Source organism: Oreochromis aureus, linkage group 9 (assembly GCF_013358895.1).
Source record: "Oreochromis aureus strain Israel breed Guangdong linkage group 9, ZZ_aureus, whole genome shotgun sequence".
NCBI classification, from domain to species: Eukaryota; Metazoa; Chordata; class Actinopteri; order Cichliformes; family Cichlidae; genus Oreochromis; species Oreochromis aureus.
Genome location: NC_052950.1, coordinates 4,489,332 through 4,506,362, shown reverse-complemented (window position 1 = coordinate 4,506,362; position 17,031 = coordinate 4,489,332). Strand labels below are relative to the sequence as shown.

Sequence of the window (17,031 nt, the reverse complement as noted above, 5' to 3'; positions counted from 1 at the left end):
CATTCAAAGGCTTTATGATTTTTCCTATAATGGTGGGCGGTCTCTAGTCAAGATGCCCGGGACGATTTTTTTTGTCCCAGTCCAGCTCTGTATGCAGCTCATCTGCAGTCTGGTGTTACCTACATCTTCCTATTCAGAAGGCAGAATTTCCAAGTTCGGAGTATAATCAAAAGCACCACGACTGCAGTTTTTGTGTTGGATGTAAAAAGTAGGCTAGAATCATGGCGGCGGTCAACGACGGTCCAGGCGTGATTTCTCTCGTGGAAATGTGCACATTATTTTTCCTTTCTGTTGGTAGGTGGCACAGTGCACTTGTGGCAAGTAAGCAAGCTAGAAGACTGGCAATCTGGCTGGGTATGCAGTTACAGAAGCAACACATTAACAAGAGAATTCTGAGTAAAAGTAAAGTTACTTTCCCTAGTAACTAGTTACTTTGAAAGTAACGAGTAACTTGAAGTAACTGAGTTACTTTTTTAGAGAAGTAACTAGTAATGTAACTAAGTTACTAATTTAAAGTAACTTACCCAACACTGGGTAACACACACCAATTAGTTAAACTGCAGGAATGTCTTAAAGACATAAAGACCTGGATGGCCGCTAACTTTCTGCTTCTTAATTCAGATCAAACTGAGGTTATTGTACTCGGCCCTGAAAATCTTAGAAATATGGTATCTAAGCAGATTCTTACTCTAATTACCTTGGCCTCCAGTAATGCTGTGAGGAACCTTGGAGTCATTTTTGACCAGGACATGTCCTTCAACGCACATATTAAACAAATATGTAAGACTGCTTTCTTCCATTTGTGCAACATCTCTAAAATTAGAAATATCCTGTCTCAGAGTGATGCTGAAAAACTAGTTCATGCATTTATTACTTCCAGGCTGGACTACTGTAATTCATTATTATCAGGATGTCCTAAAACTCTCGCTGAAAACCCTTCAGCTGATCCAAAATGCTGCAGCAAGAGTCCTGACAGGGACTAGAAAGAGAGCATATTTCTCCTGTTTTGGCTTCCCTTCATTGGCTTCCTGTTAAATCCAGAATTGAATTCAAAATCCTGCTCCTCACATACAAAGTCTGAAATAATCAGGCCCCATCTTATCTTAATGACCTTGTAGTACCATATCACCCTATTAGAGCACTTCGCTCTCGCTCTGCAGGCCTACTTGTTGTTCCTAGAGTATTTAAAAGTAGAATGGGAGGCAGAGCCTTCAGTTTTCAGGCCCCTCTTCTGTGGAACCAGCTTCCAGTTTGGATTCGGAGACAGACACTATCTCTACTTTCAAGATTAGGCTTCAAACTTTCCTTTTGCTAAAGCATATAGTTAGGGCTGGACCAGGTGACCCTGAATCCTCCCTTAGTTATGCTGCAATAGACGTAGGCTGCCGGGGATTCCCATGATGCATTGAGTTTTTCCTTTTCAGTCACCTTCTTCACTCACTATGTGTTAATAGACCTCTCTGCACTCAATCGTACTTGTTATTAATCTCTCTCTCTCACCCCAACCGGTCGCAGCAGATGGCCCCGCCCCTCCCTGAGCCTGGTTCTGCCGGAGGTTTCTTCCTGTTAAAAGGGAGTTTTTCCTTCCCACTGTCGCCAAAGTGCTTGCTCATAGGGGGTCATATGATTGTTGGGTTTTTCTCTGTATGTATTATTGTAGGGTCTACCTTATAATATACAGCGCCTTGAGGCGACTGTTGTTTTGATTTGGCGCTGTATAAATAAAACTGAATTGAAAATAAGTTGGATTTAATTAATGTCTGACACTTTGCCTCGGGTTTGATAACTAAAGGCTCCACCCTAAAACAGGTGGACTAGATTAAAATCTCTGATTATTCACTCTGAAATATTCTTAGACACTACAATAGGTCATCAAATTAATTAGGTTGCTTTTAAATGTATCATTGTCATTTTTATCCAATTGAATTGAGGATTGCAAATGTGAAAAGCGTTGATTACATCTGCAAACAGCATATTCCATTAATATTAATTACAAGGCACTGGATGCATGACATTATGATGGGAGCTGAGCCCCCCTAAAGGTCTGAACATAGAGTCGCCCCTGACTTACATGTACATCAGTGTACTCAGTGTGTGCTAACTCAAGTCCACTGTCTGTTCCCTTTACACTAGAATTCATAAAAGACAAATATTAAGAAAACAACTTAGAAATATTGAAGTTTGGAGTAATGCTACAAATATATTAACCAGTTCACAGCAGTACCAAAAAAACGTATCCAGGTCTATAGAAGCACTGACTGGAGATAAGTAAACATGAAAGAAACCATTATCATTACATATAGTCTAACCATAGCAACACACACTCTATAAAAAGTACTCCCACACTCACATGCACATGCTTTCATACACTCACATAAAGGACTTGATCAATACACACAAATTCCGACTAAACAGTTTTTTAATATATTACTGAATTCCTCCAAATTAACTTGGTTTTTGTCTGTTACACATAGATGGTAACAACCATTTAAATCAGATTTGTACATATTTGAAAGCACACATGCAGTACAGGCTTATAGAGCTTCAAATACATTTGCATAAAAACACCAGGATTAAAGCTCACACAGTATTTTGGCAAAAAAATTAATTTGCTTTTAAATAAGCAAATATAATAAGCCCTGGACCCAAGAGCTCTAGGTGCATAAACTGAGCAGGAGCCAGTACATAAAGAACTCTAGAGCAGGACTTATTCATGTTCTGTTGTGGGAAGACTGACAGACACACTTGCCTTCAGATATCAGCACAAATCTGAACAACAGTCACAGAGTTTTAACAACAAGTTCTCAGGGGACTTGGCAAAAATACCACATTAGCAAACATGTTACCATGGCTAATTAGCTGCTCTGTTGTAACAATGTTTATTTACAGCTTAAACCAGTTATCACACATATCCTTCAGCCCTGCTGCTTACCTTGCGAGTGGAATTTCTCAGTGTAGCATCCTTCACACTGTCTCTCCATGCCCTTGTCAGCTGTCAGTCAAACAGATACACCTGAGCTTCAGAGCCTAAAGGAGTATTTTGGATCAATCTCTCATTTCAGATCTTATTTTTTTCATCCTTTCAATATTATAAAAAAACTCAAAAAAATGAATTTTGACTCCATGAAGAAAGGACAACTGTCATTTCAGTTAAATGTTCAGATGTATCTGTTTAGTAAAACTGACGTTCAGGAGGATGAAACAAATCGTATATGATTTATGTCTTTTTTGAGAAATCAAATTATTTCATTTCATAATTTTCATTTCATAATATCTAAGCAGAAATGCTTAAAATTGGCCTGACAGTAACAAAGTTAAAGTTGAAGAAAACATGTCAATTGTATTAAGTCACTTGAATTTAATATGAACATTCATTGATTAGCATTGTTTTGGACAAATTTTCTGAAAAATATTTTTGTCTTATTAGTTTAACGATGTACAATATTTTGTGGTCGGGGGGCAGACTGTTCTTCTCCCTGCATAATATTAAATAATGTAACATTATAGACTGAAGGCTCTTGAGGCAATTATAGATGCAAACAAATACATTCTCACGCTTTATATTAGCCTCAGTGATTTGGTTTATCATACATCTATCATTCTAAAATGAAATACATTTATTTGCTATCTCATTTTGTTGGCTCTCTTACCTCACATTTGATGCTTTAAACTATAAACTTGCCCAATGGTTTTGGACTTTACATCTTGAAGCCTTAGTATTAGCATTCTTGCTCACACCATGTTAATTTTTCTGGAGCCAGAAATCAGAAGAGGTTTACACACCAATTAAGTCAATTCACTTTTATTTATATAACGCCAAATCCCAACAGCAGTCACCTCAAGGTGCTTTATATTGTAAGGTAGACCCTACAATAATACAAGTCATCAGCTTCAGTCCCTTCAGTGGGCTGGTTTCAGTCATTATGCAAATGTACTGTTTATAAGGTTTGGGGAAACCTGCAGTCAGCTGAGACTGAAGAAGTCACTTGGATGAGTGACGAAACGTTTCTCCCACAAAACGCTACGTCCAGATGAACAGATTCAACTTTTGGAGATTTACTTACCTGGATGATTGAGAATGCATCAAGATGAAGTCATCAGCTAACGCTAGCTTTCTTAGCAAACTGCATCCATAAAGTGGATTGAAGCAGTTTATTCACACAGAAATGTATAAATTTGTGCAAGTAGAAGCAGAACATAAATGTCTTGGGTGTTCTTCATTCCCACTGTCACCAAATGCCCATTCATACTGTACGACCCCCCCCCCCAATCCTTACCCTAAACCTAACCATAACCCAATTGTATCCCTGACACTAAAACCACATTTTGAGTCTGAAAAAAGGCTTCAAACTCTTGGGGCTGTTGGCCCGCACAAGTATAGTAAATTTAAAATTTTGGTCCCCACAAAGATAGGAAAAACCGGTACACAAATAGACACACACAGACACTCACCCCACCTACAACTGCCTCCTGCCACCCCCTTTATCAATACTGGAAACAGCCCTGGGTCGTTTCTGCAGTGAATTCCAGTGATTTCAAAAGCCCAGTTTTCTTCCACCGCTGCAGCTGAGCCTGTCAGTGGATTGCTTGACAGTCCACAGGTGGAATAAAAAAGCAGCGAGCTCTTTCATGTGTTCGTGCATGTTCACACACAAACAACAGGCTCCTGTGGAGAACTCATGTTCGCTGTTTACAAACCACTGCAGATCATTACAGGCGTGTGCGGGAATGGCAGGGGCCAGAATGGCTGAGGAGAGCAGTTAGCAGACTATACCTGGTGCATGGTATTGACTCCGGGTGCAGTTATCTCAGCTTGAGTGGAGGAGGAGGCTGCATAAGCTGCAGTCAGGCTGTGATGGAGAGGCGGGCAGGCAGACAGTAAGGTCACTCAAAGAGCATGGCTGCCAATGGATTTTATGCTTCCTTGCTGTTACACCCAGTGGATTTATAAACTCACTTGTTAAGAGAGGTAAAGCTCGCAGTGGTTTGAGTGCATTTTGGTCAAAGTGCGCAGGTGGATGCTTTATATAACGGTCGTTTGTATTCTTACCCCAGGCTTCAGCTGATCTCTATTTTCTCTGGCGGCTGAGGGTGACCTCGTATCATGTCCACCTCCTTTTTTTTTCTTAAAAAAAATCATCTTGCTTTTAGAAACACATCACAGTGCTGTGATGTGTTTCAGGTAGATCTAGGTTTGAATCCAGGAGCGGTCTTGCCATTCATGCACTCCAGGCAGTATTTGAGTAATGAAATGCAGTATAAATTTTTAAACAGCACACATCTGCGCCAAGTCTCCAGCATCATCTCCGATTTTTTCTCTAAACCTTTACTTCAGCTTTGAAATTCATACTGTCAAGGTGTGGCCTTTATGATATTCCAGATATACAAAGATGTTTGTCCCCCCCCACACACAGAATTACATTGATTCTAAGCTGCTTTTATTTTTATGCATTTATTCCCAACCTCTGCGGGAATAATACATAACTGAGCAGAGCAGTGGCTGAAATGATCGGAACAGTTACCTCCACAGATAAAACTCAGCTTTTCTCCCTTTCCCTCTCTTTTATCCAAACATAATCCCACACCAAATAGAATTACCAGTGGACGGGGTGGTAAAGATTTACTCAATAAATTGATCTTATGGCAAACAACAGTGGGCGGATTAGCTGGATAAAAAGAAGAGATCAAAGCCTGAAAAGATTTATATCCACCTCTTCAGAATAAGAGGGATTTAGGGTTTAAAACTAAAAAAATTCGCTAATGTATTTTTTACATTCAAATGCATGGAAATGAGGCCCTGTCCATCATGCGTGACATAACCTTCAGGTAGGCTTTGTACATCTATGAGGAAGGTCAAAGCAGCAGCCTTTCCAGTCAGTATTCAGACAAGGATCCAATATTCTAAATTTGTGCCTTAACAATGGACTTGAAATGAAGCAATCAAAATGTAATTTAAGTGTAGACCTTCAGCTTTAATTTAAGGGGTTTAACAAAATATTGCATTAACCATTTATACATAGTGCTTCCATTTCCAGAGGCTCAAAAGTAATTGGTCAAACCAAAATAATTAGAAATACAAATATTGTTTTCAGTAGTTTAATTCAAATCCTCTGTGAGCAATGACTGCCTGAAGTCAGAAATCTGGAAAAAGTAAAACAAAGCCTGCACACTTATTCACATTTGTTGGATTGTTTTATAATGTTATGAATTATATTTAGGTATTAAATATTAATTGAAATATTGACATTCATCAAATTGCTAGTTGTAATTTAGAAAACACTAAACAAGCTTTTGGGTCTTACAGATCTTGTCAAGGTGTGCTGTTTGACAGGCAGGAGATGGGACCCAATGCAGGACTCGGAAAAGGAAAGTTAAACTAAAACGCAGCTTTTATTGCTGGAAGAACTCTTCATGAATACAGAGAAACCAAAACACTAAGCTTTACCAAGGAAACTGGAGAAACTAGAAAGCTAAGCTGTGAACGGAGAACTAGAAAACTACCATACCACGGAGGTGAAAACACAGCATGGAGAGGGTACGACACGACAACAAGCATGGGATGACAGAGGACTAAAATACACAGCGGGGTAATCAGGAAATGGGAGACAGAAAGGAAACACAGCTGGGACTAATTGGGCAGGACGAGACACGGGAAGCAACACAGAATACAGACATGGACCTTCAAAGTAAAACAGGAAGTACACCAACTGAACTTACAGACACAGACTCAGATCGTGATACTGACACAGTACAGAGGGAACACAAGGACAGGGATAACTTAGACAGGAGACGTGGGACCAGGGCAGGCACAGAGACACAGACTAGACACTAAACAGAAACCAAAACCTAAGAACAAGCAAATCTTAGCAAGAATTAATCCGAAACATAAGACACTCTTAATCAAAACAAAAACACAGAGTCAACAGACTCAGGACCGTGACAGATCTTGTGTTCTAAGATTGGCAGATGGGTGAAAAATCTACATAAAGTGGTGGATATTAAAAAAAAACCCTAGCTGCATATTACTAACAACCTCTTGAATATAAAGAGGTTGAACTGATACCATGATGCTACATTTTGGTCATTTGAGGTGTGCAAATTGATCCTAATATCAATAGTATCGATATCAACACTGGTATCAGTATTGGATCGATACTAGCGCAAATAGTATTGGGGGGTTGGAGCCTATCTCAGCTGTCTTAGGGTGGGTATACCCTGGACAGTCTATCGCAGACCTAACAGAGAATCACCAGTTAACCTAACTCCACTGCATCCCACTGAACTGTGTTATATACTTTTTTTGGAAAAATATTGCCTCGTTAATTCTTTATAGCCTATAGCACATTTAAACAACAGAAGCTGACCAAAAGTCCGATAAAGAGAGGCGCATTTACATCCCAGGTCTCTAAAAAAACCACAGTATCTACATATAAGAAAACTGTGTTAACTAAACTGTGTTAGTTAGTCTGTGTTGATACCAACATCTGTAGTATCGCACAGGACAATTGGTCATTTAATTTAATGAACCAAATGAAGCAGATCTATCTCGCCAAACTCAATACACTGTAAAAAATTGTAACTAAAAGGACCCGTCACAGGAGAGTCATTTTTTTTATTACAGTGCATGCACTAAACAAATATGTAGGACTTTTTCTTACATTTCCACAATACCTAAAAAATTAGAAACATCCTGTCTCTGAGTGATTTTGATGCATTTGTTACTTCCAGGCTGGACCACTGTAATGTGTTATCAGGATGTCCTAAAAACTCCCTAAAAACCTTCAGTTGATCAAAAATGCTGCAGGAAGAGTTCTGACAGGGACTAAAAAGAGAGCGTATACTTCTCCCATACTGGTTTCTCATCATCATATTAAATCCAGTATCAAATTTAAAATTCTTCTCCTCACAAACAAGGTCTTGAATAATCAGGCCCCATCTTTTCTTAAAGACCTCATAGTACTTCAATAAAGCGCTTCGCTCTTAGGCAGAGCCGTCAGCGTACATGTCTCGTCTTCTGTGTAACGAGCTCTCAGTTTGGATTCAGAGGACAGACATCCTGTCTGCTTTCAAGATTAGGCTTCAAACGTTCCTTTTTGATAAAGCATATAGTTAGGGCTGGATCAGGTGATCCTGAATCCTCCTTTAGTTAGGCTGCTGGGGGCTTCCCATGATGCACTGATTGTTTCTAGCACGAACCCTGTGTGGTTACACAGCCCTCTGCATTTAATCATTAGATATTATTAAACTCTGGCTCCCTTTGACAGCATGTTTTTGTCCTGTCATCGCTCAGGTCGTGGTAGATGGCTGCCTCTCTCTCTATTCTGCTGCTTCTTCCTGCTTAAAGGGAGTTTTTCCTTCTCACTGTCACCAAGTGCTTGCTCAAATGGGGTCGTGTGATTGTTGGGGGCTTCTCCCTATTATTGTAGGGTCTACATATGTAAAACACAATTAGGTTTAATGGCAATGTATGATTACACACTAATAAATGGTCAGCCAACCAAATGTACCGATAATTAATAAAAAACAGAAGACAGCAGATGTGGAAATCCCAGTGAAGAGCAAAAAACTCTAAAGTGGTCCCAGTGATAATGGATTAAAAATGGATGAGAAACAAAGTCCAGTACTTTTGTCCATATAGTGTATGCTTTCACGCCACAGTGACTTCTTCCTAAAACGTTTCAATCTTTCAATACTGCCAAACACAGTGGAACAGTGTTCCTTTATCCTCCAGGTCAGGGGCATTTTAAGGGCACCTGTAGAACAAAGCGATGTAGTTTTAATGTCTTAATGAGACTAACTGGTGGGAACTCAAGAACAGCCTCAGACTCTACAAATAAAGCAGTTGTTCAGCTGGATTCATGAAAAACACAGCAATGGAACTATGAAGACAAATCTGCATGATGCACTACAACTCTCACGCCAGTCCTCTCCAGCTCATTATGGCCATCTTGGAGAGCTGATTTGGAAAATGTACCCTGCATTGGAAATTGAAATAAAAAATTCACTGGTGCGGCACTTTGGTCTTTTTAAATGGCAGAAGTGCTTCACAAGACCACCAGTAAACTACTTTCCTCTGCTCTTAGCTTAAAAGCTTGCATCCGCATATCCATTCACATAAATGTGCAGCATATTATATTCTTTGAGAGGTACACTTTAGTCCTTTTGGATTATAATCCAACATTCCGAAAACAATGCTGCATAATCATAGATAAAATGACAGGCGAGACAGCCGCAGTTAGAGAACTGCAGCCAAAGTGTCGTATAGACTGATGACCCCGTGTCTCCACAGCAATCTGCTCCCGTTCCGTAACAGCAAATGTTTAGCTCCCACTCATGCTCTGCGATCGCTCTCCTCCTCTCTGTGTGTCTTTACTGTCTGAGTTGAATCAACAACATCACAAGTGTAGCGAATCTCGTCGGCGGCACGACTCCTCTTTGTCATGGAGGTGTGAATATTTTGTTTCTGTCTGTCTGTGTTTGTGCATAATTATGAACTGGCAGCTTGTCATTTATAATCTGAGAGGAGAATCATTTAGTACTTGTTGTGGAAGCTGAAGCCAAACAGCTCTCTCTATTGACATGTTTGTTTTCCTTTCTTTAGTCTAATCCATGTCCAAGGTAGGCTCGGGGAATTTTGGAAAAGCATTGAGCACAGACGCTTCATTAATATTATTTTTTTGTTATTCCAAAAGCTGATAAGTGAAAATGGCAACAAATTGAGCATAGTTTATTTTTTCTTATCTTAATCACGGTGCTAAAAACCTGCAAGTAGATAAATGTTCTAACTGAGAAGTCTCTGTCAGAAATAACCAGTGGAGCAGCAAATGCGGATTAATGCTGAAAATAGTCCCCATCAAATGCACCATTTCATCCTGTTTTCATCTGACAGTCAACACTGATCTCTTTTAACCCAAACCACAATCTGTCCTTGCTTTTCAAACAGTTAACTGTATGTAATAGTCTTTACTAAACCCTAGTCAAACACGAATCTAAACAAACCTTAACCAGAGCTTTGAAGTGGTTATCTTCTTCTGAAGTGGTTATCTCACCAAAAAATGCACATGCCCCTACATCTACTCTTAGTACCCACATGTTGGTCATTTAACAAACAGAGAAGACAGGAAGAAGCTCTGTGACAGATCATTATTTTATCTGCAGTGATGTGAGTCCAGTTGACACAATTGTAGATTTTTGCTACATGTATATCAGCTGAGACTCTGTGCATGGATACAATTTTTAAGAGTCAGAAATGTTTTGAATCCATTTAAAATATTAAAATAATATCTCCATACTGCCACTTTCTCACCAACAAAATCAAGCGAAAGACCAGTTTTAAAACATGTAAAACTCCAAACAAGTTTAGTCTTCAGCGCAATCAGAGCTCACAGCTTATAAACCATTTTTTCCCAATAATAAACCATCAAAACCCCTGGGCTATTTTTCTTTAAATTTTCACCTGAAAAAGCAGCTGCACTCTGTCACAGCTCAGCAACTGCGAGGCCAAAATGAACAACCGTGGGCTCTGTGCTTCCGCGACACTTGGGAAAATTTGAAATACAATAAGACCCCAGGTCCCCATCACAGGGTCAGAGAAAGATCAGAAAAAGTCAAAGCACAAACAGATATTTTTACTGCATATCAAAAATATACACGAGCCAATGAATAACATCCTAATAAAGATGAGTCACTCGGTTTGTGAATGTGTTCTAAAAATTCTCAGCCTGCAACTCTGCAAAATATGATGTTACACAAATGATGCACTTTAGTCCTAGTAGTACTAGGTGGCCTCTTCACTGAGTGCATCACTCTACCACCTTTTAAAATGGCAGCTGGGTGGGTTCTATTAACAGACACAGGCTGGCCTTGGTACAGGTATCTCAAGAAGACCAAATATTCTCAGGGCGCCTTGGAGTTCAGTGCTTTTGGTACATTATTTAATAACCACCTCAACAGTGACCATTCTGTGATTAGGGTTGGGTTTGGCATATTCAATTCAATTCAATTCAATTCAATTTTATTTATATAGCGCCAAATCACAACAAAAGTCGCCTCAAGGCGCTTTATATTGTACAGTAGATAGCACAATAATAAATACAGAGAAAAACCCAACAATCATATGACCCCCTATGAGCAAGCACTTTGGCGACAGTGGGAAGGAAAATGGATGAATGAATTTTAATAAAACAAAAGTTATTTATCCATTTAAAACCAAGTGCTAAACACTGTGGGTGATAATGGGCTGAAAATTGCATCAAAAAGAGGTGGGCATTAGTCAAAACCTGACCTTAGATGGGTCACCAGTGACTCTTCATTAGACTGCAGAATTCTAATAAAGGTTTTTCCTTCATGTGTCTTGCTTCATCCCAGACCACAGTAGACAGTTTGTCCTTGGTGGTGTTTCAGAGCTGAGGGCCACATGTGCTCCCTGTCCAGTCGGCCTGAGAAAAAGCTCCTCAAAATCACCACCAGACATGGTGCAATGGTTGGAGATCCTGCCACTAGTCACTCATTCAATTGAACTGTCCAGTTTCTTGGACTCATACTGCAGTGCAGAGGAGCCACTATTGTGAGCACTGCTGAAAAAAACGAGGTCTGGCGATCGGTGGAGCAATGCACCACTTAGACAGAACTTGTGCATATAGAATCTCTGTATCCACAAGTGCAATATATAGCACCTTGAGTCAACTGTTGTTATGATTTTGGTGCTAAAATAAAATAGAATTGAACTGAATAATGTGTTGGTTATAGATGGCACTTAGTTTAATGCTGCTGACATGTTTAAGTTTAACTTATATTTCAACAACAACAACAGCAAAAATAGAGAAAACTGTGCTTATGTGGGTACGCAAATGATCTGATTTAGCATTTTGTTAGAAGTTAATTCTAGTGCTTTACAATAAATACCCATTACCAAATCCTGCTGCATATGGCAAACGTTAGATCTGATGCAGGCTAAAAACTCCTTTCCTTACTGACTTGACCGGACCTGGGAATGCTTCAGAAGAACTGAGTTTTACTATTAAATATTAAATAAATTTGTGGATGTGTGTTACATTTTTCAGTGTCTACATGTCAGCCGGAATCCACTTTCTACTTATTCACTGAATGTATATTTGTAGGAATAGTCGATACTATCCCTCTGCAGTGTTGCCTCTGGGTAACACACCTACTTTCACACACACAAAGTCATATGATTTTTTTCTTTTATCTCTAGAATGACTGAAGTATTATAAAATTGTTAATAATGTTAGTTGTTTTACATGATAGAGTATCTAGGAAGAGATGCATCTGCTAACTGAAACCACACATTTAAATATAGCATAAAAGCTCAAACACTAAAATATGAGTCACTCTTTTGAAGACGGTTATAATGGTACGACATGACAGACTGTTGCAGAGTAATGCTAAAGTAATGTAACTAACAGTGTAATGAGTTACCTATCAAATATCTAAGTTAAAAAATGCATTATTTATTTTTTCTATGAAGGAACCCAACACTGATCCTACAGGAAGCTCCACAATGTTACAATGATAGAAAATGACATTCAAACAGCATTGGACCATGGTGGAACAATAACCAGCCCAGTCTCATATGTTAACATGTAAAACAATCACTAAGAAGCAGTGCATTTGTTACATTCTGCACATGTTTTAAACTAATGTATTTAGGATGCCGGTTTCCTGCCTGGAACCACATACGTTCTTCTAAGTTACGTGGCCTGACACTTTGTGGCTGAACTGCGGTGGTTCGGAAACACTTTGCAACAATACCCTCAATTGTGAATCCTTTAGGATGGAAGAAATTTTACAAACTGAATTGTTACAATGGTGGCAATCTACTACAGCCCCAGCCTCAAATTCAGTGCCTATACACAGGTCTGTATAATCCAGCACCTCAAAATGCAGTCTACATTTACAAACAGACTGAAGACACCTTAGTTCAAAAAACAAGAAGTGTAGTTCATATAGTGTGTTTCTGTGTATATGTCCATGCTTCTTTTATTTCCAATTTCTTTCCATTCTTTACCACTATTGTAAAACTTGTCACACAATAAAATCCACAGGCAATAACTGCATATTTGCATTAAAAAAATAAAACCTCACAGTAGAATAATTGTGCGGATAAGAATTGAACCTGGGTCGTTAAGAGTTGAAAATAAAGTGTCCGCCCACCTATGCTTCCTCTGCACTATTTCAGCACTGAGCTGCTGTCTGTCTTCTCAAGTCTTTTCATATCATCCTTTCAAACATCCGAGTCTTACTTTTCATGCATGCAGCTTGGATTTCCATAAACATTTGCATTCTAAGACATTGTGTTCATTTCCTCTAAATTTCCAGGAGACCAAGTGACTTCTTTCTCTATTACTCTCTCTCTCTCACACACACACACACCACCATTCAAAGTGAAACACTGCAGGCCAAACACACACACGCAGCAGCTTTCATTCAAACAGCCATCCCTGATAAGAAATATGGGTAACAATGTGATGTCTGCATCAATAGGCCACTTCAACCCAACATCCAAGAGTCATGTGGGATCAAACCCACATCAAAGCCTGGCCGACGCTGTTATGAGAGCCGGGCAACAATGGAACAATAATTAAAGCCACATGGATATCCAGCTACCTCCTGTCACACACATCTCTTGCTTCCCCTTTGTCACAGAAATGTACAGATCACTGTTTGATGTCTGTCATGACAATACAACAGCCCTTGCACTTCACGAAACGCAGCTCCTCGCCACACAATATGGAAGCAAGTCATTTCCATCCATTTGAATGCAGTAAACACTCTCATCCACTAAGCAGCTGATCATTATTTGCTGTCATAACCAGCAGTAATGCAGCAGCAATACATAACAAAATGCCAAAGTGCCTCCAATGCACTGTTAAATGAGGCAGCGTGCAGGAATATGCTTTGGCTGTATTGATTCAGCCACTTTTTATCCATCCATGAATAGTCGGGCTCATTTACTTCATTTATCATGTAATTAATATCCAGAACGAGCTAATTTTTTCCCTTTCCCACCCTCCACACTTTTCTTTGATTAATGCTCTTATTTTTCTTCTTGATGGGGCTGCTTCCTGCTTGGAGTGTGGAGGGCTTTTTTTTTTAACTGTTTCAGGGGAAAGTCAAACTAAACTTAGAGCTATGGATTGAAAAGTTATGGAAATGAGAAAAGTTTAGATCGAATCTCAGCTGGCATTCAGCTATCAATAAAGTTTTGACCACTTCGGGGAAGCAGCTGGGGGTGGGGGGTTGAAGGTAACAAAAAGTTCCAGAAAAGAAAAAAAATACCCCAAAAGTTCTGGCATTAATGTTCTGGCGGCTACAGAGGCACGAGGTTTGATAACATAAGGTGCTTGTGCGGAATAGCTAGGGATACAAACTGGATGCCCTTATTTCCTTCATGAGTGGGTGTGCTCCAAGCAAACCTCTCACAGCTCTTGATAGGGAAAGGGCACACGCCGAGAGAGCTGTAGAGAGAGAGGGAGAGATTCCCTTGTACCTCTTGAGCATCGATGTCCTCCTCGCTGTCACTCGGCTCCGGCGCTTTCACGAACCACCACTGGATCTCCAAATACACGGAGGCGGTTCCGCTTTGGAACGCGCACGCCATTTCTATGTTTTGACCCTCTTTGACGGTCATGTTGGAGGGCAGGTCCGTGAACCGACCTGCGGAGGAGAGAAGGAGGGGGAGGAGGGGGGGTGAGGCGGGGTAATAATGATGAGGCTAGTTTGTGCGTCGTCTGCACGCACAGAATCACTCGAGTCTCCTGCTCGCTGATGGCTGCAGCAGCTGCGTTACTGAAGCACACGTTTGACGAAAGGTGCCTTCTTGTTTTTAATTAGAGAGGCCCCCCTACTCCCCAGCACCACCACCACCATCACCACCGTCACATATAATGACCCGTCTTCATCTGGAATTTACGTAACGCGCGCCTGCTACATTATTCACAAACTAAATTGGAGCATCCATACCCCCCCCTCCAAAAAAAACCTTTCCTATTATACATGCGTGTATCTTTGTAGCCTCAGTGGAGCTGATTGAAAACGCGTTAAAAATTCCAGCTAAGCTTCGTGGTGTTTGCCTGAGTGTGATTCAGTCCACGGTTTTTTGTTTTTTTGTTTTTGTTTTTTTTGTTTTTTAAAAGCACAGATTGATAAAAGAGTTTGGTTTGGAGGGGCTGCAGCCTTCTGTGGAGCGGTGACGACATGACATTTGTAAACTTTTAAACCAAACCGTCGTTACGTCCTTTCCGACAAACTCCCGTTTAAACTGTTTAGAGCTTTGTAGCGCCGATGTGGCCAAAGGCGAGCGTGAGAGAGCCCGCACCGATGCAGTTTGAAAGTGGCGAGCGACACGAAGCAGCCACACGGAATCCGGAGCGTCGGCTTTTCAGGAGCGCGGACAGACGCAGGCAGCTGCAGCTGTCCGCGGTGCTGAAAGCTTCTCATGAAAGGCAGCCTTTAAGACAAGTTTTATCTCCCCATCAAGCGTCGCCGTGAAAGAAATGCAAGGGGGCGAAGAGGGGGAAGGAGCCCCCCCTTCTCTTCTGAACGCGACGTGAAACGACTTGATCTGAAACAATCACCAGTTGCATTTTTTTTTCGTCATCGGCTTCAGGAGAAACATTCATTCTGGGATCGCTTTCCCTTTCTTTTTCCCCCAGTCACTTAAAAAATCCCTTCACAACAGCCTCTTTTTCCCGTTTTCCGCCAGCAAAGCTGCGCACTTTTAACACTTTCTCCCACCAGTGCAGGGCAGCAAAGCCAGACACGATCGCGCTCGCACGCCAACATTGTTTTTCCCCCTTTTGGTTAAGAAAATATGCCGTCCTTACCTTCAAAAGAAAATCCGAATTGAACGCAAAATCCGGTTAAGAAAACAAATCCAACAGTATCGTGTGAGGTCCACATCATTCCAAGATCAAGGGGCTCGTTTTTCTTTTTACATCAGCCGGAGGAGGAAAGAAAAAAGATGAATCTTTCCAAGGGGGCGAAAAGGGGGGAAAAATCCTGCACACCAGCAAAATCAAACAGTTGCTGGGCGAGTGTGTTTAAACGGAGATTTCAGAAGGCTGAACATGCTGGAAAGCTACAGCTTGTCGTTGCCGAAGTTCTTTTTTTTTCTCCTTCCTTCTCTCTCTCTATGCCTCTCTGCGGGAGAGACTGTCGACTGCCTGGTTGCACTGAAGTCTGTGAAATAACCGTGTTGCGGTCTTCTTCTGCGCTACCGGAGAGACGTCAGTCTAGTGGATCACTGTGGCATCCACACTCTCCCCACACCTCTGCAAATCTAGTCCTCATCCGGCCCTTTTTTCTGTCACCTTGACCGCTTAATTTAAACAAAAGCAGCACCGAGCGTTTGCTTTACAGTTACAACTTCTTAACGAGCTTATTTTATTTGGACATTTTTGCAAATGATGCCCAAATGATGCGAATACAGATTTTTAAATGTCCTACTTATTCACAAAACTTCAGTTTTGTGAAAGAGAACCTTAAAGTTTGTCTAACATGCACAAGAGTGCGTATTTAATGTGGGTGTGTCCAAATCTGGTGCGTTTACGCAGTCAGGAGTTCGTCTAAATATTGTAGCTTCACAAATGAGCAAATAAGAAAGATGACAGTTTGGAGGTGGGTCAGGGCAGGGCAAGCATAACATGTCCCGAGTCATTAAGCTAAAAGAGATTCTGCTGGAATATGCTATTAGTCTCCCGGACAGAGTGAGAACATTTTGACCTTTGATGCAGTGCGTACATATCGTGGCACCACTAATGTCTGCTCATAACGCGAATGGAGATCAGTCATCCTTTGGGGAGGAGGACAGGTGTCTATAGGTCGACTGGCATAAAGTCAGAATTCAGTAAGCAATAGTTGCCTATTCACAGTGTGCTACAGTTTTTTCTCAGTCACCTTGGTATTTTTCCCACGAGTCGAAATTCTCAATCGGTAAAACCTGTTTCTTATATTAGTTAAAAATGAATCAAGACATTACAGATGATACGTCAAAGGCTGCTGCTCTCCCAA

At 40.6% G+C, this 17,031-nt stretch overlaps 1 protein-coding gene across 1 annotated transcript in view; it reads right to left on the bottom strand.

The window, feature by feature from the left end:
• The window catches only part of vstm2a (V-set and transmembrane domain containing 2A), a 99,483-nt gene extending 83,285 nt beyond the window's left edge, over positions 1-16,198 (bottom strand). Inside the window, exons 1-2 of the mRNA XM_039617182.1 lie at positions 15,846-16,198; positions 14,510-14,676 (exon numbers count right to left, since the gene is read on the bottom strand). Of these exons, the coding sequence (XP_039473116.1) occupies positions 14,510-14,676; positions 15,846-15,924 (246 nt within the window). The 5' untranslated portion in view covers positions 15,925-16,198. The remainder of the gene's footprint in view (positions 1-14,509; positions 14,677-15,845) is intronic.
• Between the last annotated feature and the right edge of the window lie 833 nt (positions 16,199-17,031).